This window comes from Hesperophylax consimilis, chromosome 27 (genome assembly GCF_061612785.1).
Source record: "Hesperophylax consimilis isolate HC1 chromosome 27, BYU_Hcon_1.0, whole genome shotgun sequence".
NCBI lineage: Eukaryota > Metazoa > Arthropoda > Insecta > Trichoptera > Limnephilidae > Hesperophylax > Hesperophylax consimilis.
The window spans coordinates 20679899-20700343 of NC_142862.1; the positions used below are offsets into that span (position 1 = coordinate 20679899).

The following is a 20445-nucleotide window of genomic DNA, read 5'->3' on the forward strand; positions in this document are numbered from 1 at the left end:
CCACAAATGATTTATTTGCTAGTGCCAAACTGCTTGACGAAGTATTAGTATATTATATACAGTTAATCTGCAAAGTAGGGTTTAATAAATGACAATTTTCGTGCAGTAATGAAACTTTGGTCATATGTTCATCTTGGCTGTATAGATCTGCAGAGTGGTGAAGGAGGGTGGAGGGTGGCACATGTTTACAAAGTAAGTCTAGTGAGGTATCGTTTACTATGTTTTCATTGGTGCTGAATCCAATGAGACTACTCACTAAGTCGATAGAATCAATATTTGACGAGATAAGACAGGTTTTTTAGCAAAAAAACAAAGATGATTTTTAAAGGGAGATATGTAAATACGAATGTTAGAAGAAGTGCGCTAATATTAAAAAAAACGATAATAATTATGCGAAAATTTTGAAAATATTTTATAAAACAAGACTCGTTTGAAATAGAGCAAAAATCTCTCGACAAATGCTTCAGTTGCATTTAAAAAAACGCTGTGAATTTTTTCATGCCCATTTCATATTAAATAACAGAAAAAAACGTGTTTTTAATAATTTTCGGAGCTTACTTTGCGATTTTTTTCTCTCGAGAGAATTTCATATCATTAACGTTTCGGCATAAAAAATGTAGAGATATATATAAAAAAAACTTAAAGAGTTGAAACTTGTTATCGGTAGAAATTGGGTATTAGGGAGTTAAATTCGGGGGTTTCATCTCATTATTTTTGGCGGATTCTGCAGATCTTCATTTCCACTGATAAGATGAATTGAAAAATGTTCCGGAATGCATGAATTTTGTCATTTATTTTGTGCATTTTGTCTTCCTACATATTTTTATTTAATATTGCGAATTAGTTCGTGTAACATCTATAAGTGAGTATTATTTCCTATGAACTGTGAACGGCTTGATCTTCCGTGTTAATGCCGAACAGAACACCAGACGAGGAGAGAGTTGACTCGGCGAGGTTGAAGATGGTGGTTGAGAAGGTCCATATGATCCATATTGTGAGACCGTAGAAGAACACGCTGGACAGTTGGTCGAGGAAGTATAGTCTGGAAAACAAGAAAGAAATTTACTAAATACATATTTTAATTTGTAGAAATGTTAACTCTTCAAGCCTCGAAGGACATTAATAGCCACAAACATCATATTCTATTAGAATTAGAACATCTGATGGACAGATCTGACCGGGGCGTCCATACATCATAAAAGTATTTTTTCTACTATGCAGAGATATATGATTTATACGTTGTTGGAAAGAAAAATAGTAATTCTTCTTAGTTTGTTCTAAATATTTATACTTGATTCCATGGATAAAATCCTAAAAATTGTCAAAGTGCATAGTTAGAAATTTGTGAGATTTTTCATTGACATTTAAAATATAAAACGCCATAAAATGAGAAGAATTTGAATGAGCCTAGGGTTTGCAAATAGTGCACAAATTTCAAATCCCGCGGGATTGCGGGATAGACATTAGAAATCCCGCGGGATTTTTACTGAGGGGTATTAAATTGAAATAATGGTAACATTTCATACTTTTTGCTGTCGTTATTTAGCATGAATTATATTTGATTCTAGTATATCATAAAAATTATTACGTAAAAGGTCACGAAATAAGTAATTTAAGAAGATTAAAAAATAAGATCATTAAAATACAATAAACATAACTGTCACTAAGAGTCACTTGAGATCAATAATCATCTTTGAAACTAGTAATGTTTTAAAAAAATCATTGAAAACGTAATCTAATATGTTTTTAAGAAGACTCCACACTAGTTGATGTGAATATTATCAAGTCGGTTTGCGCCATCTGACGGTGTCTCCTTTTGATACCTCCATTCCCAAAAAGGGACATCTCTTTCCTGAAAATCGATATCAGGCCTTAAAGTTTCTGTATCAGTTCAGCATGTTTTTGTTGTAAATTCGAAAGTTTTTAATCCTGCAATCCCGAAAAACCCGCACATGAAAATCCCTAAAATATTGCTGAAATTCCGCAGGATTGCGGGATGCGTGATTGCATACCCTAAATGAGACCACTTATATATTCATAAGATCAATATTTTGTGAGATACGACAGTTTTATTGAAAAAATAAATAACAAATTTGTCATTTATTTTATGAATTTTTGTACTAATATTTTATCTGTACTAGCTCCGAGTTCGGTATTCAAACACAGACTAATAAATATGTACTCACTTCTTCAGGAGCTGTCTAGCCTTGGGCAAAGTGGCTGGATCATCCTTGCAACAATACTCGCGAGCTCCCAGGATGTAGTTCTTCATGTAGGTGTCCCAGTTGACGTCGGATATATCCGTGAAGAGAACTTGCTTGTCCTTAGGGCCCAGCCAGGATCCTATAGACCTGAAGGTCTCGTTGTTGAAGATCCACTCCTTGGTCGTGTAATATTGAAGGACTTCCAACCCGCCGGATATGCGCTTTTGGGTCTTGACCATGCTGGAATAAAAAATAAAAATTAAATATTTTTGTACGAATATTGTGTAAAGGACATTTAAGTCGCTGAATTATTGACCCTCCACGCTAACCACCACCTTCTTGTTATAGATTCAATGAAAAACTAGGTAACACAAACGTAAATACATTTTTCTATTAATTTAAATGTCATCATTATATCACCGGCTGTATCCCGGTGTTGGTTTAGCCTCCTCCACTAATGTTCTCCATTGACCGCGGTCGGTTCATGCCATTGAATAGAGAAATACAGAGGAATTGCCCTGATAATACAGAGAGAAAAAACAAATGAATTACTTTAATCAGAACTGACTTTTTGAAATACTGGCATACAGGAAGGGCCAAAAAGGCCCCTTTCTCTTTCATCATGATTTTAAAATATTGGTTGTTGAAAAATTTGTTTATTTTGTTTAGGTTTTGTGGCATGTACGTTTTCGTCATACCGGGCGAGGCAATTGATGGACGCGTTTTCATGGGTGTAATAAATAAAATGTTTCCGCGAGACTTAAGATGTGGTTTTAATAAAGGGATTTCAGAGTCTTTGTGATGTTGGGTTACCCTTAACCATTTGGGGGCACCCAGGGCTATGCGTATGGCTTTATTCTGAAATGTTTGAAGTTTTTTAAAAGAGACTCTGAAGCGTGGGTCCAGATGGGGCTCTTTACTCAGAACAGACTTTGTGGGGCGGTAAAGAGCAGTGTGTAGTGAAAAAATAACAATAAAATAAACGCCCGGGTTGCCAGCACTGAAACTTTAAATCCGTAACTTTTTAGCATGGCATAGTTGAATTCCTCTCTTGCCATCGCGATTCCCTTGTTACACAGAAACAATAATAGTTTTACTATCTATATAAGTACCTTTTTAAAACTACATTGTCAATTTTCAATCGTCTGTCCAGTATAACGTGCGACGCCATTCTTGATAGTCCATTTCTTTTGAACTCTCAGTCGGAATATTTTATAATATTACCTTAAAACAATATAAAGTACTGTGTGTATAAAAGGGTTTCGATTAAAAAAAAGCAGTAGAGCGCATTGATTACCACTAACTACTCGACAAACATAAACACTACAAACAAGGTATAAGAATTACTTCCTCTGGGGCACCTACACGGGGCTTATCATTCGGCATTTTTTAACGTTAATAATCGATTTCCATGTTTCAGTTAATTTACTTTCGCTAAATGTTTAAGAAGTTTTCATTTAAGAATTTCTATATTCTTTCAGACAAATTAGGTTTGCTCCCAGATCCAGCAGAGCTTCTGAGGACATTTTTAACACAAACGATGCCATTGAAATTATTTCAACATTGTAATAAATTACCCGAAATGGTGCACCTTGCCCAAATACGAATTGACAATATTGTAGCTGCAAAGCTATGCAAATTGCTTGACTCAAATATTTAGGCGTAATGGACAAAACTGGCTCCCACACAAAACAATTTTTATATACCAGGCTTCAAAGTATGATAACCGCTTGGTAAGGGAGACCATTATAATTTTAATTATAAGAAACAACTTTTTTGACAACATGATAACAGATGCATTGCATACATATCCAAATCATGCCATAATGCTTCACCAAGCATTCACGTATAGTCCTGTCCAAAGATAATTTGGTCCTGTCGTTAAAACCGTTTGTTATTACATTTTTGTGTCGTTTCTTAGGAAGAAGGGGATTTATTTACTTGATTCAATTCATACAATTTTTACATAACATTACAGATTGGGTCTAGGTAGTTATAATTGTTCATTTTATGCACCAAAAACCTTCGCTATAACCTCACTTTTTGTTATTAATTTATTTGTATCATTTGTTAGAAAGAAGGAGGGTATTTATTTATTTATTTAATTCAATTCGTACGATTTTTATATAAAATAACAGATTGAGGTCTAGGTCATTATAATTCTATTTTATTCCTTTTATCAGACAAAAACCTTGAAAGTGCGTTGTGAGACATCACAGTACGTGGCTTTCCCCACGGGTGAGTTCATGAAAAAATTAGTGCGACTCGTTCTACAATAAAGGAGATTATGGCGATGTCCTGGAGAGCAAGACTCTGGTACAAACACATTTATTTGAGCCGGAATCTCACTGTTAGATATGTAACCAAAGATTATCATATTCTATTATTTTTTATATATAACCGTTTAGTAAAAGATAAAAAATATTTAATCAGAGCAGTACCTCTACGTGTCTCTAAGGAGTGGTAATTGGTAATGCCCAGGATAACAATAGATGGGTATAGCCAGGGGTAGAGATGCAAAAATATATAGTTATATCTGTAGAGATGCAAAAATAAAAATCTTAAACAGATCGGAACGGAGATCTTAGTGGCGTGGCAGGACCATAACCATTGGATTCCAGTTCTGCTTAAGGAAAAGAAATTGTCTTTATCCTTTAAATTAACGACTTTTTCGTTAACTAGGGGTGATACCGGTTCTACTTAAGGATAAGGAATTGTCCATGGCAAATGCATGGCAAACATCTGGTACGGATATGTAGTTATCGTTCGTGTTCTTAAATAGTAATAAATTACCACTCAATTTGTTTGGAGGGGTTTATTATATTGCATCCAAAAAGTAAACGTAGAAAACACAAGTAGAACGTTTTACAAACGGAAAGTTCGAGATATAATTTCAAGCGCGTAACGTAGGCAATTAACTCTGTCTCAGTGTCAAGGTTGCTGATACTGTAATGTCGAGTTCCTTCCTGCTGTCGCTTATACAGGTGAAAAACCTTCTCGAACATTCCAGTTGCTATAGTTACAAATATTGCTAAACAAGCTTCTTGGCAAAGGCCTAAACTTCTAGTATGTTCTATAATGACCGCCCGACTCAAGTGATGGCACTATAGATATGTGCAACTTTATTCGAAAAGGGCCGTGTAGCCGTACCTAATAAACGATTTTTTCATTAACTGCATAAATTCTCTCGGATGAGTTGTTAGTTTAAAGTGGACATTTACTTATTCTTAAATTGGTTGAGGATCTCTCCCCTGGTCTATTCAAACAAATGATAATCAACATCCTACTCACAACGGCTTCTTTCTGAATATGGCCAGCATCATGTCAATAAAGTATGCGGGGAGGAAGTGGAAGAAGATCACGCTGATGACGTGAAGAAGCCAGCTGGCCTTGATGGATCCATCTGGGTACCACAGCGTGATGGAGAACGGGTTCTGGTAGAGGTGCTTGCGCCCTGAAATTATTATACAAATAAAGTTAACGGAATTTTTTCAATTTAGCGATTAAGAAAGTTTAAATTTTTTGATATAAAAACTATATTTTAGGGTCTGATTTAATTGTTTTTATGAAATGGTTCATTACTGTTCCGAATGATTTGAAATTAACATTAATATTTCATTTTTACGTCTTGAATAATTCAATATTAATACACTTAAAATTATTATTAGTCTAAATTGATTGATCTAATAATAATATTTTTACATAAAATAATTCATGATCATCTCGATACTGCATTATGTCTTAGCAATATCGAAATAAATGTTCCCGAATCCTATTTTTTTATTCATTCCCAATGCCATGTTTCATGTGTTTTATCCCTTTGATCCAAATGTGATATATGTCAACTGTATAAAGAATGTGATGAAGTAGACATTTTCATCGATAATTTATAAAGATTCTGTGATGTGTGTGGGAGCTGTGATATATGTTAGATCCGTGATATATGTGGGAGCAGTGATATATGTGGGAGCTGTGATATATGTGGGAGCTGTTATATATGTTAGAGCTGTGATATATGTTAGATCCGTGATATATGTGGGAGCTGTGATATATGTGGGAGCTGTGATATATGTGGGAGCTGTGATATATGTGGGAGCTGTTATATATGTTAGAGCTGTGATATATGTGGTAACTGTGATATATGTGGTAACTGTGATATATGTGGGAGCTGTGATATACTCGTACGTGGGCACTCTTATATATGTTGGAGCTGTGATATATGTGGTAACTGTGATATATGTGGGAGCTGTGATCTAAGTAGGCGCTGTGATGTATGTGGGATCTGTGATATATGTGGGTGCTGAGATCTAAGTAGTAGCTGTGATGTATATGAGCTTTGCTGCACACATTACAGATTAAGAAAAAATGTCCTGCTGTTGCTCAAAATTATGTAACAATTTATTATTGAGCTAATTTTATACTGTATTACTCGTCTCTCTTTTGTATCTTGTGTATCTTGCCTCTCTTTGTATTCTTTGTCATTTGAGTGAGATTTAAAATAATTTTGTGAAGATATTATGACATGTATCCTTTGACTGAGTTGGTTTTTATAATATTTTATATACGTATTTGCATAACAACCGAGTATACATAATTTATTATAACTGGATTGTTCTCACGTAAGTGAGAACATCTTTAAAAACCTACTATAAATTAATATCTATTTTGTGCAAATTTTCATTTTTTTATGAATTATTGTATTATCAAAAAAAGCTGTTAAGGGACGCCTGACAGGTGTGAAACATCGAAATAGATTTTTAGTGAAAGAAGTTTAAATAAATGTAAACAAGTCTTTGTAATTTTGATAGTAAAACAATTGTTTTAGCATAGTTAAAATATACAAAATAAATATATTACAAATTAAAAATCCATCATCATCATAAGATAATAAAAGAAAATATTCCGCACAGAGTTTTAGCGGCCGGGCGGGAAGAGTCGAAGGAATGGACGAGGAAGGACTTTTCTTACCCATACTAAGAGCCTCTCCCCACGTTATGGGGTTGGTACCTGATGCTGTCACGTTGCAAACCATTGTCTCTTTCGATCTGAAAACAAAACATAATCGAATATATTACACAGCAACGAATTAACCCTCACTCTTCGCATGGCGTGCACTGCGAGACAAACTCATTTTGTTAGAACGGTGCGCGTCTCACACTCCGAGACACAGTCTGTAAAAAAGACCGTTCTTTGTTGTACGAGTATCAACAAATAGTATAGCAAGAGGGTAATATAGTGTCACTTCCTTTACAAGTCAACGGAAGCGTTCTTTCTTGTTTTGGGTAAAATTTTTGTTGATCGTTGTCATGAATTGTACAGTGTTATAAATTATTGAAAAGGGCCTTACTTTGTAATTCCGCATTTCCACGCCAAGGCTATGAGTCCATTGGCACAGATATCCACAGGCATGATGTCTGCTAGGTAGGTATCATTGCAATGCATCGATCTGATAACTCCTGGGAACAGACAAGTAAAAACAATTTAAATAATATTACACAATGTGGAATTCCCAATATAAGGTATTCGTAGATTTAGTAGAAAAAATTCAGAATATATTTTTGAAACATTTACATAAGAAAAACAATAAACCTACAAATAATATGTTATCTTTACATTGTACATTGTTAGATGTACTGCTTCTACGTAATCTGCTAAATAATAAAATAGATGGATAGTCCCGAATATATATCCGTCATTGGATGTTCGAGACGTATCAGGCACACTACGCTTCATCATGGAAACCAATAACACTAATGCAGCAAATAAGTCAACAAAGCACTCGTGCGATCACAACATAATATCCGTCATTGGTTTAAATGTTCGAGGCTTATCAGGCGTACAACACATCATCGTATTGAAATCAGCAACACTAATGCAGCAAATAAGTAACCAAGCACACTCGTGCGATGAAAACATAATATCCGTAATTGGTTTAAATGTTCCAGACGTATCAGACTTGTAAGTTTTTTCCCAAATGTAATATATCGTTTGCTGAATATGAAGTATTAGTCTTACATCTTGCATCTAAAACTATTCTTAGTTTAGTGGTTGTCTTATCGTCTCGTAGTACGCAGTGATGTGGAATATAATAACTACTTTCCAGCAGCCTGCCAGGATTAACAGGGGATAGATAACCCTTTTCGAGATAATCCATTATTACGTTCTTATATTTTTGTCTCAAGGATGGAGATGCGTTTAGTCTTTTTTCTAGCCTTAGAAAACGACGTGATTCTACTTGATAAGAATCTCCTAGAATTTCTGGAGGATCCTTGAATGGGAGCTTAACTATATATCTACCGGAGGTATCTCTGCTGGTAGATTGATCGTAAATTGTATCACATTCTTTTTCCTCCGATGAAAGCAGTTCACACTCCGTGACGTCTTTCAATTGTCAGAATTTTGCAATAAGTTCTTCAACCGATGGTTCTGTCGATGGTTGTGCAAAATGAGTTACCAAGTGAATAAGAACTTTCGATGGTAGGTGCATTTCCTATTATTATATATCCTAAGCTGGTCTCAATGGCACTTGGTAATAACCGTGTGCCTTTTACCTTACCTGGTAATATTATTTGGCCAAATAAATTGGTTCCGATGATTGCATCTATAACCCCTGGGTTGAGGAAGTCGTCATCGGCAAGTGGTAATTCATTTAAATAAGATAAAGCGTTTAGATTTAGCGATGATGCTGGCAGACCAAAGGTCGAATGGAAAAAGATACTATATTTTTGTAACGAGACTCAAACCTCAAATTTGTGACTCCTTTAACGCGTTGAGCAACATCCCCTATTCCAAAATGAAACAAACACTTAGTTTTAAACCACTTTAATTTCGAGTTATATTAGTCGACCGGTTTCGATTGGACTCAATCTTCATCAGGACAATAAAATATAATGAATAATGATATAGAAAAGAATAATTATATAGAAAAGAAATAATAATATAAAGAATAAACAATAAAATATAATATATGATGAATAAATTATATTTTATTGTCCTGATGAAGATTGAGTCCAATCGAAACCGGTCGACTAATATAACTCGAAATTAAAGTGGTTTAAAACTAAGTGTTTGTTTCATTTTGTATAATGTCAAGCCACAAAGTGTTTGCTTTCTTCGATAATCCCCTATTCCTCTAATCGTGGCGTGATTGACGTATTTTCTGATAATTATTCCTAAAATCAGAAACATTAATGGATGCAGTACCATATTATGTATAGTATGGTTTGATTCGGAGAAAAAACGTTTGCATTTCTATTATTCAGAGTGCACAATGTGATATTATCGGATAGATTTTCATATTCACGCTCGGAATTTTCCGCTAAATCTTGCTCATTAGAGTGAGAAGAGTCGGATGCTGTTGTTTTAAAATGTAATAGAGAGTGATTATTTTGATTACAATATTTGCATCGGTGTTCCGATTTACATTTATTAGCAAAGTGCATTTTACTAAGACAATTTCTGCATAGATTTTGTTTTTGAGCAATTTCAAATCTATTCTTAGGAGATGCTTTTAAAAGTGTTGGGCATTTATAAATTGATGTATGATCTGATAGGTTAAGTTTTATTTTGCCGTTTGTTACACTAATAAATGCTTGGCTATTTTGTTTCTTAAGTGAGTTTTTCTCCATGCGCTGTCCACATTCCGGTAATGCAGATGTCCGTTGTAATATTTTTGCGTGTTCACGCAAAAAAATCACGAACTCTTCATATGAGGGTGTCTCAGATCTCCTTACTGACGATTCGAATGCCATAACTGTTTCCTTTTCTAATTTTTGAGTTCCTATATAAAGGAAGAAACATTGTAATAAATTCGGAAATTTTAATTGTTGTAACGCCGAAATTGACGATTGAAACTGATCTATAAACGCTTCTAAATTAGATGCTGTTGGAATAGTTATTTGTTTAATGTTTAAAATTTGATCGAAATAATACGCTGCGTGTGCTCGATTATCTTCATATTTTTCTATTAAAGCATTCCAAATAATTTCATAATTTTCCGCTGTTGTTGGAATCCCAACACAAATATGTAATGCTTTATCAGACAATGAACCGACCAAATATTGGACTTTTTCTGCATTAGAGAGATTTGTGTTTTCGTGAATAATATTTTTAAACGTTTCATAATAAATTTTCCAGTTCATTAAATTCCCATTAAAGCTGGGTAGCGTTAATTTTGGTAACTTTATATTATGTTTTGGTTGGGTAGTAGATGACGACTGATTCATATTTGCATTATTCATTTGCCTGGCGGTTAGTTGAAAAATGGCGTAAAGTTCGTCAAATCCATTTGAAAATTGGGTATATATTCCGGATTTATTGTAAGGTTTAGCATGTTTATTTTACTAACCATTTCCAAAATTTTCTTCCTAATCTCTGGTGTGGCATTTATGCAAAAAGTGTTTTTTGACGATGTCGTCTTTAAATTATGTATGCTATCAAATATTCTCTGAGCTCTTGAAAATAATGAATTTTGACGAGCTTCCAAAAAGTTAAATTCTATATAAATCAACAATTATACATTATTGGCGTAAACATGCTCCCCGCCTTGACAGAATGGTCAAAACAAACCATTACTTGTGTTTATTATTTTGTCTATTTTACTTAAATAATCTAAGAATTATTATTTTCTTTCTTTTTTATATTATACTATGACTGTCAATAATTATCATGTATGCAAATGGCACTTCTGCCGTTAATTCTAAATACTTAAATAACCGATTGAAAATAGAGAGTATAATTTTTAAATGAAAAAAAGAATCTAAGGGGAAAAGGTGGACATCGGAAAGATTGAATATTTAAAAAATAAAGATTAAAGATTAAATATAACCAACCTTTTCCAGCGCCTACAAGTAACCCAGTTGGCCCGTTGAGATTTTCTATCCATCCTGGCATTGGCGCCTTCCACGACGCAATCACTGTAAAATAAAATATCAATTCAAAAAAATATACAACATATATTTAGTGTCCTGCAGCAAAAACTCGCAAAGGGTTAACCCTTCAGTACTTTCATCACTTTTGTTCAGTTGTCAATGTTTTATGTGTACTTCAAATGCGATATATGCATCTTATTTTTTTAATATTCCGTAAAAACAAATACTGTTTTAGAAACTAAATAAAATTATCTTTCCGGTGTATTCATTTAAAATGAACATTACTATTTGAAAATAATAAAATTTTAATATCAAACATGAAAAATGTTGTCAAAAACGGTAACAACATTTTTACTCCAATCATAGAAAAACTAAGAGAACTCGATATTTAAAAAACACGTTCGTGTTGTTTAGAGAATTTGTAAGAAAACTGAACCTTCACTTGTATCTCGTTCATATAATAAAAAATAAGAAATGATTTGAAAGTTAAACAAATTGTTACGATAGCGGCGCGATATATATAAATTATTAATTTTGGCTGTTTTTAAACTTTTACTAACGGATTGCAGTACATTTAAACTAGGAAGAATTATTATTTCTCTTTCTAACGTCAAAAAAATGTAGTAAGTATTTCAGCATAATAGAAAAAAAAACTTTTATAATATAAGGACGCTCGGTCATATATGACCCTCATACGCTGGAGGGGTTAAATTCTGGCATATGAGAGGATATTTTAGCGTGCATAATTGATAATTTATAAGTATCACATTATGACTATTAAATAAATGCTAACTTACCAATGGAAGGTCTCGCAATTACAATGGGAAAATCTTTGGAATAGGAAGCCACCAGTTGTTCTGAGAGGCTTTTGCTGTACGCATAAGTGTTAGGAAGTCCTCCAAGCAATCTGAAAATTAAAAAAAATAATATAAATTTAGTGACAAAACCTCAAGAACGCTTTATTTGGTTTTAGGTATTATCAGCACCTTGGCTTCTTGACTCCTTACCGTCTTGGCAAGTCGGCGCCCGGAGCGGAATTCTCCAATTGCACCTGCTCAGGGCTGGCCTCATGTTGGAGCAATATGAAGCCATAGTCATACGATTGTTATGAAGTTAGTTCTAGTTCGTTTATTATAAATGTTCCCAATAACTACACCGAAAGTCTAAAATGTGTGTACGGCAGTAATAAATCAATATATTTCACTCTGTGCATTTTTATGAATTTTGTAACAAATACTTTGTAATTTTTTTAATCAGCATTAAATTTGCAGAAAGAACACAACAAATCCATAGCACCAAAATCGGCTCCACACTGAACTATGTGGCGGTAAGGGTCAAATAAACTATTTGTATCAGGCTCCACAAATGTTTAATGTTCTTCCATCCACTTTCTTAGTTAAATTTAAAAGATTGTTAAGATGTTGTATTCACAGAAGATTACTTCATCCCTTTCCTTTCTTGTGCTAAAAACAGAATGTAACCCTCGTTGTTTTTATGTTGTACTTTGTATTTTCTCTGGAATAATGTTTTTTTTATGGTTTAAATATTGTTGCCATGCGTTCCCAAATAATCCAACTGGACTCATGCAGTTGTGGTTCTTCATAGGGGGACGATGGGGTATGTCCCCACCAGATATTCCCGAAATCTACTTAAAAAGAAAAATAGTTGAAACTTTGTGTTTATCAAAATTGATTAATTCTTTAAAAAATATAGTAGTTAACATTTGCAGAAATATAATCATTTTGGATTGATTCAAAATCGAAATTAGAATAGTTTCTGCGGACGAACTGACGCCCGCTCAGCGATCTTCCTTGTCTCCGCAATCAGCAAAAACTTGAAGAATAATGGACCAACTTGGGTGTGATGAGTTCCTGAATATCCTCGTCCATCCAGTTGACCATGTCGATGATCTTCTCGGGGTCGTGGGGGGCCGCGTAGCTCATCTCCTCAAGCACCTCCCTGTTGCAGTGGCAGTACGAAGTGGATACGTGGACGAAAGACTAGAAAAAAATATTATGAATCATAAAGACGGAGGTGGAGTTATTCGGTGCATGCATTTGTGTTTATAGAAAATAAGTATAATAAGGACCAATCAGTTTTATTGCGTCCGTAGTGCATATGTTTGCTAAGGAAGTGCATATTTTTGCGTCAGGAGCGCATATGAATGTGTCAGGAGTGCATATGTTTGCGTTTGGCGTGTATATGTTTGCGTCAGGAGTGTATATGTTTGCGTCCGTTGGGGATAAGTTTGCTGTAGAAGTGTTTGTGTTTTCTTCAGGAGTGAATATGCTTGTGTCAGAAGTGTATATGTTTACTGTGTAAGTGCATATGTTTGCATCAGGAGAGCATATGTTGGCGCCTGCAGTGTATATTTGTTCACCAGGAGTATAAATGTTTGAATGCTTTAAATGTTTAAATGCATACATTTTGCATTATTAGTGAATATGTTGAGTCAGGAGCGCATGTGTTTTCGTCCGGAGTGCATAAATTTGCTGTGAAAGTGATTATGTTTGAATCAGGAGTGAATATTTTTGCTTTAGGAGTGCATATGTTTGTGTCTATCAATAAATATTCAATGGCAAGACCGCTCTCTGACCAAGACAACAGTACATGCTGTCGGTGACTGAGATAACCATCGGGAACATAGAAATGAATGCTCTCATGATAGCCGAGTTTTAAAACCATCCACAAATCAGTCTGAAGAAATGTGTAGCAATGTGTACATCCCTTCTGACCCGTAGATGGTTCATTCCAAGAATACCGAAAAGAAAGTCTGTAGGACATACGCGGGTGATATCCTACCATATGTACCATTATGGTACAAATGGTAGGATATCACCCGCTATGGTAGCAGATATGATATATATATGTCCAACAGATATGGAGAAACGACGCCAGATCAGCTGAAGGTCCCCAGTAAAAGAGGTCGCGACAACAACAAACTTGTTATTTTTTCCGAAACCGTGTGTTTTGTGATGATTATTACAGATATTAATATAATAAAGTAATTAATTAATTAATAAAGCATTTAAAGAGTTTTATCTTACATCCAGGTTTAACATTCCCTTTGCAAGATGAAGGACCTTCTTTGTTCCCAGTGTATTTGTGGTTACTGCTCCTTTCAACTTCTGGTCGAATCTGTAATTAAAATTATTCAATTATGTACTGTGATTCACTGAAAACTTAAAAAAATTAATATGAAAAGATTAAACAATTTATGTCTCTATAGAATGAAGGTTTTAGTCGTAAAAATCTAATGTTAAAGCCAAAATACCCATTATTTAAACAAAGAATGCCAAAAAATTATACCAATCTATCGACCCTACCTTTTACCATTATTAAATCTTTTTTATTATTGTTATCAGGAAAAATTCCTTTATACAATAATTTATGGTTATTGACTTAGGCCCGGTATATCAGGGAAAATTTAAGCGGACTAAATCGGCCGCTTATGCCTCGGTAAGCCGCAAAATAGTTCAATTTTTAGACACTGAGGCGTCAGCAGTAACAAATGTCAAATATTACGTTTAATTAAGTAATAACGTACTGCAATCTCATCGAAATATACGTAAATTGCATCATTTTATCAATATGGACTGCTACATTCAACAAGCCATGGGGGATATTGATTTTATTAATTGATAATCAATCTAAAATAGACAAATAGTCTAGTAACATATTATATGAGGAATTTTTCATGTTTTTCAGCGGTTTGTTTGTTATAATTTGATGAATAGCCCATTGACTACAGCAAAACACATACTATTTAAAATAAGTTTCGTCGCATAAAGCACCATGCTGATTGAAGTGGGGAACTTGTTTATTAGCCCGCCTAAAACATTTGAAGTAGTAGCATAAATACACCACTGAAGTACTTTCTTCTTATAAAATCATACACAATGCGTGCAATATTGCTGATATCTAGGCTTCTGACCTATATACGGAATATGTTCCAAGCCGCGCTAAGCCCCACATTCCAATCAACCGATAAACCGGGCCTTAGAGGGATATAATATATTTTGAAATACCCACGTGTTTTGTGTTTTTTAAATTTTATTTTATTTTAACACTCACGTAAAATCTTACTATCAATTGTGTAGGCATTTCAAGGACAGATAAGCATTATGACGATAATGGAACATAATAGTTTGTAGGAAAATCCTGTGCGGCATTAATTTTATTGATTTTTCAGCATAAATATCACGTTAACGTGTCGCACGACAGTGACCATAATAGAGATAGGCATAAGGCATACATCGAATAACACGATTAGAATAACATTAGTTTACCATAGTATTTATATATTACGCGTGTTGCATAATTTACCAGCTCTTAGTCATTGCGAACTATGTATTGTAAATACGATAAACATATTTTGAACTATGTATTGTGCACTAACTTCGGGGATGACTTTACGTGATAGAACAAGCAATTTTTTTTTTTAGAAATTCCAACGTTTTAAGGTAGTTTTCAAGGTTAAAAAGTTAATTTGTTTTTATGGGAAAATAAATATTCTCCTATGGAAAATTATTTTTGTTTCGGAAAATAAACTTTTGAATTTTTTACTTCTACCATCATAAAGAATCACCTCTCGAAGTTAGCGAACTTAACTCCCCCCCCCCGATACTCTTTGATATTATTACGTATTATCTTTTTTGAAGAATGATTAGCTCTATAACCAACAAATTTATGATATATATGCTGAAAATGCGTTTGTTTGTCTGATGAAAATGCTATCGAGTAAAACCGGAAAATAGTTATTGGTGATTATATGTACGTAAAGGGTTTCATTGCAAGTAGGTACATATTCTTAAAGCTTATGGGTTTTTTTCTAAAAACGATCTAATAATAATTATGTAGAATCGTAATATTTGTTTTAAAAAAACAATCTTGCAAATGTTTTTCTCTTAACTTCATCGGTAAATCAACCTCAATAATGAAGTAATAATTTCCCGCTTTAGTTTCTCTCAAAGACCTAATGATGTTACATCGTTCAATCTAGCAAAAATCAGGTTTACAATAAAATACGATACACCTGTTCAGACCCTACCTATGCTTAAATTAATTAATGCCTTACGTTTGACAGATCAGCAATTCCCGTCAGTTTCAACAATTTTAAATTGGCGATTCAAAAGCAAAAGCACATATTTAAATAATTGGCAGTTATCTAACTATCTAGCTGGGAAATTTTATTTTTCCCAAAGTTGAATAATTTTCTCATCAATCCAAGTAATACAAATATTAAAGTCCACATAACCACAAAAAACCGACAATCCACAAGGCTCTAAAAAGGGCCCGGGCTTAAAACATTATTTTTGGTGCCTTTGACGAAAGGCTTGTAGATATTTATTGAAGGTAATAATGAAAAATGTATTTTCTTCAATATATCAGAAAATAACATAAATTTCGCAATCGATTCTGGATGGATTGTTTCATATAGTATTTGAACAATTCATCAAATTTCAACGTTCATTTTCGGGTTCCGTGAATGTCCTATTCAATGTATGTTATTATATCATTATATGCTAGTTATTTGAACTGAATTCGTAACAGAACCTGAAAAGAACTTGAAATTTAACTTTGAAATTTGAAGAATTGTTTTAATTCTTTGAAAGAACCCGTCCTAAAAGTTATCTATTTAAAAGCCAAACCAGAAAAATAAATATTCAAAAATTATATACAGATTTTTTTCACTTTTAAATATAGGTTATGTTAAGTTTAACATTATTTATGTAGCTACCGATATGTGGTATCTAGGTACCTAGGCATAGTATAGAGCAGAGGTTCCCAAACTTTTTTGCCCCGTAGACCACTTGCCAATTTTTTTTTTCCGTAGAGTCACTGCCTGCCGAATATTGAATTTTCCTAAAACTATTAACGTCCCATGTGATAATCACCAACAACCGGGTGGAGGTATAGTTGCGCTGTCTTTACATTGTGCAGACAGGGGCACCCTTGTGAGGTATTACACCAAATGAAAATGAAGCAGGATAAGCAACGGGAATTTATTTCTGTATTTCTTTCCCTACAGAACTGCCCCTTAAGTTCTTTGTCAGTGCTTATTCCGGTCAGTTCTTCTTGTCACATGATATCCGATTCTGCAACGTTGCATTTCCATAGTCAAAATGTCCTCAAACTTAGTTTTGAAGTCTGTGTGAAGTGCATTTAAATGTTGAACGTCATTATTACCATGGACGTTTGAAAATTCGCGGCTTGCAATGTTTTGCTTCAATATATTAATTCTGAAAAGGAAAGGAACGTAGTCTCTATTTATATACCTCAATTAACAACTTTACGAAATATGAAAATACAAATATCAAATAAGTAACTTCTCAGTTTATTATATTTGTGTTAGGTATATTGTGTCATTTACGGAACTCCTAAATGTTGACTTGAGGTAAATGGGGGTCCGCTCGTATGTACCCCCATTTGAATCTCGTGGACCCCCAAATTTTTTTCTCGCTGACATAGACCCCCAGCATGCCGATATCGACCCCTGGGGATCCATATAGACCACTTTGGGGACCTCTGGTATAGAGTGTAATCTATTCAGCAAATAAAACGAAAATTCTAGGTTCAAAACTTACGTCTCATTAAAATTTATTGCCATCCTGTTTTGCAATAATGCTAAATTTCTCTTGGTTCCCTGGTTTATAATGTTCTGTTTAATCTAATAACTTGACAATAACATCACATTTTAAAATGTGAATAATTCTTATTTGGGCATTACTTGTATTTGGGGTTTGCTTACCTGACATTGGCAGCGCAGTGAAACACGACTCTGCAATGCTGCTGCAGTTCCGCTCTGTCTTCTGGTGATATTCCCAGTCCCTCCTGAAGAACGTCGCCCTTAATGGCCACTACTTGGGACAATCTTTCGGGGAAGTTGTCGCGCAGTCCATCGAATATCTGGAAAGGAATAATAAATAACAATGATTGTATTATTTTATGTTTTATCACCTCACCCCGCTCTGTGAAAGATATCTAAAATATCTCAGTTATTTTCATTAAGGAATTTTTATGTTTTTCGGTTTATTTATGTTTTTTTTCTGTATGTAACATGAATTTTATGTGGAAGCTTCACTGGTTAATTCAACATGTAAAATTTAATTATTTATATAAAATCGTAAGACTGTTTGTTTGCCAAATGAAAAAATAAATATTGTCTGCTACATACTCGTATTTCTCAATTGAAAAATTAACATGACAAAAGGGTTTAAAAGAAGACTGTTTAAACATGGGTGAAACCTGCAGCAAAAACTACTTAAATCGTTTTAAGAAAGTAGTATGCTTCTGCCGCTGAGAGCTCTATTATAGCATATTTCTACTACATACATTGTTTTTGAAAAACCAGCGCAGACCTGTTGTATTGTTGTATATATCGATCAGTTCCCAGTTCTAGAGGTCAATGAACAGGAGTTACACAGAGACAAATAACACACCACTTAAATTAATAATTTTATAAGAAAACGTCACAATGGAGATATGAGCAGTATTCCTTACCTGAGAATTCAAGAAGTCCTCCAACCTTTCCTTCACATCTCTTCCCTTCTTGGGTCTATGAGCAGTATTCCTTACCTGAGAATTCAAGAAGTCCTCCGACCTTTCCTTCACATCTCTTTCCTTCTTGGGTCTATGAGCAGTATTCCTTACCTGAGAATTCAAGAAGTCCTCCAACCTTTCCTTCACATCTCTTCCCTTCTTGGGTCTATGAGCAGTATTCCTTACCTGAGAATTCAAGAAGTCGTCCAACCTTTCCTTCACATCTCTTCCCTTCTTGGGTCTATGAGCAGTATTCCTTACCTGAGAATTCAAGAAGTCTTCCAACCTTTCCTTCACATCTCTTCCCTTCTTGTGTCTATGAGCAGTATTCCTAACCTGAGAATTCAAGAAGTTCCCCAAACTCACTTTCACATCTCTTCCCTTCTCGGGGCAGTCAGCAGGATTCCTTACCCGAGAATCCAAGAAGTCCTTCAACCTCTCCTTCACATCCCGTCCCTTCTTGGGTCTATGAGCAGTATTCCTTACCTGAGAATTCAAGAAGGGAATTCAACCTCTCCTTCACATCCCATCTATGAGCAGTATTATTTACCTGAGAATTCAAGAAGTCCTCCAATCTCTCCTTCACATCCCTTCCCTTCTTGGGTCTCAGCAGCAGATACAGCTTCTCTGCAGGACAGCATTTGATGATTCTCTCCACCAGGACCTTGCCCAGGAAGCCGGTGGCTCCGGTGACCAGCACGCATCGTCCTTTGAACCAGTCGGCCACCTCCGACACTTCTCCGTTTCTGATCACTTCGAATTCTGCTTCCGACATTTTCACTGATTTCTAGTTGCTTACTTTTTAGTCACTTTGATTTAAAACTGTTTGTTTTTATGGTAATTTTACTGCTGCATGTATCTGTATTAATACTGGAATGATCGTTTTATTAGTACCTATCTATTATTCACGTAACATAATAGTATTTTCCTCGAGAAAAACCAAATCAACTTTTTTGTAAAAGCGGAAGTTATGTCAATGAAAATACTTATATAATAGTGAAGGTAGATGAAATAAATTAATAATTTGATACAAAAGGCATCAAAAGTGAAATATTAATAGAGCTGTTTTTTGAAATAATTAACAAAAAATGCGACAATTTGTTGGTATTTTTTTTACATTAACTCATATATAAGTGGCCCTGAGAAAAATAATTTCCCACGGGGGGCTATGGAATCTTTGGGATACCGTGCGGAGAGTATTTTTAAGGGCAGGAATGAGAGGAAGGAAAAGGGTACGAGGGGTGGGTAAGAATCTGGGAGGAAAATGTGTCCAGGAGAGATATATGAATCCACCCCTTCCACTGCGGTGCAAGGCGATGGGTCGGGAGAGTCCTGCTGGAGGGGTCAAATGGTCCCACTTAACCAGTCTCTCCCGATCTGTAAGTGGGCTGATGAATCCGCGACCTAGAGAAACCTCACTCCATGAACCCGGGCACCCCTGTTAATTCACCAAACGTAGCGAACCACTTGGGGTAACCTATGGCAGAAGTGTTGGTTATCCAATAAATGGTTCCCATTTATTAACCGCCTCCCAAATGGAATCGTTCGGCTGATTGAAAAGGTGGATTTTTATAAATGATTTTACTTCGATATGTTTATTTTATCAATGATTTTACTTCAATGTGTTTATTTTATCAATGATTTTACTTCAATGTGTTTATTTTATCAATGATTTTACTTCGACGTGTTTATTTTATCAATGATTTTACTTCGATGTGTTTATTTTATCAATGATTTTACTTCGATGTGTTTATTTTATCAATGATTTTACTTCGACGTGTTTATTTTATCAATGATTTTACTTCGATGTGTTTATTTTATCAATGATT

At 34.5% G+C, this 20445-nt stretch overlaps 1 protein-coding gene across 1 annotated transcript; it reads right to left on the reverse strand.

Annotated features, from left to right (window-relative positions):
* Positions 1 to 655: 655 nt before the first annotated feature.
* LOC149410735 (putative fatty acyl-CoA reductase CG5065) lies at positions 656 to 19444 on the reverse strand. The gene is made up of 11 exons (XM_089648416.1): positions 19167 to 19444; positions 17826 to 17983; positions 14122 to 14212; positions 12929 to 13074; positions 11872 to 11981; positions 11036 to 11119; positions 7552 to 7660; positions 7173 to 7249; positions 5496 to 5658; positions 2187 to 2444; positions 656 to 1042 (listed from the first exon to the last, which is right to left on the reverse strand). Exons 1-11 carry the CDS (start codon positions 19389 to 19391, stop codon positions 877 to 879), a joined length of 1587 nt encoding a protein of 528 aa, XP_089504542.1. The 5' UTR covers positions 19392 to 19444; the 3' UTR covers positions 656 to 876.
* Between the last annotated feature and the right edge of the window lie 1001 nt (positions 19445 to 20445).

Excerpts from the sequence above, each read along its gene's own strand:
- LOC149410735 (XM_089648416.1), bottom strand. The coding sequence starts at position 19,391 with ATGTCGGAAGCAGAATTCGAAGTGATCAGAAACGGAGAAGTGTCGGAG. Across the intron at positions 13,075-14,121 it reads AGGGAATGTTAAACCTGGAT|TCTTTCGTCCACGTATCCAC; the intron begins GTAAGATAAAAC and ends ATTTTTTTCTAG. Across the intron at positions 7,661-11,035 it reads ACTTGTAGGCGCTGGAAAAG|GAGTTATCAGATCGATGCAT; the intron begins GTTGGTTATATT and ends GTCTGTTCCCAG.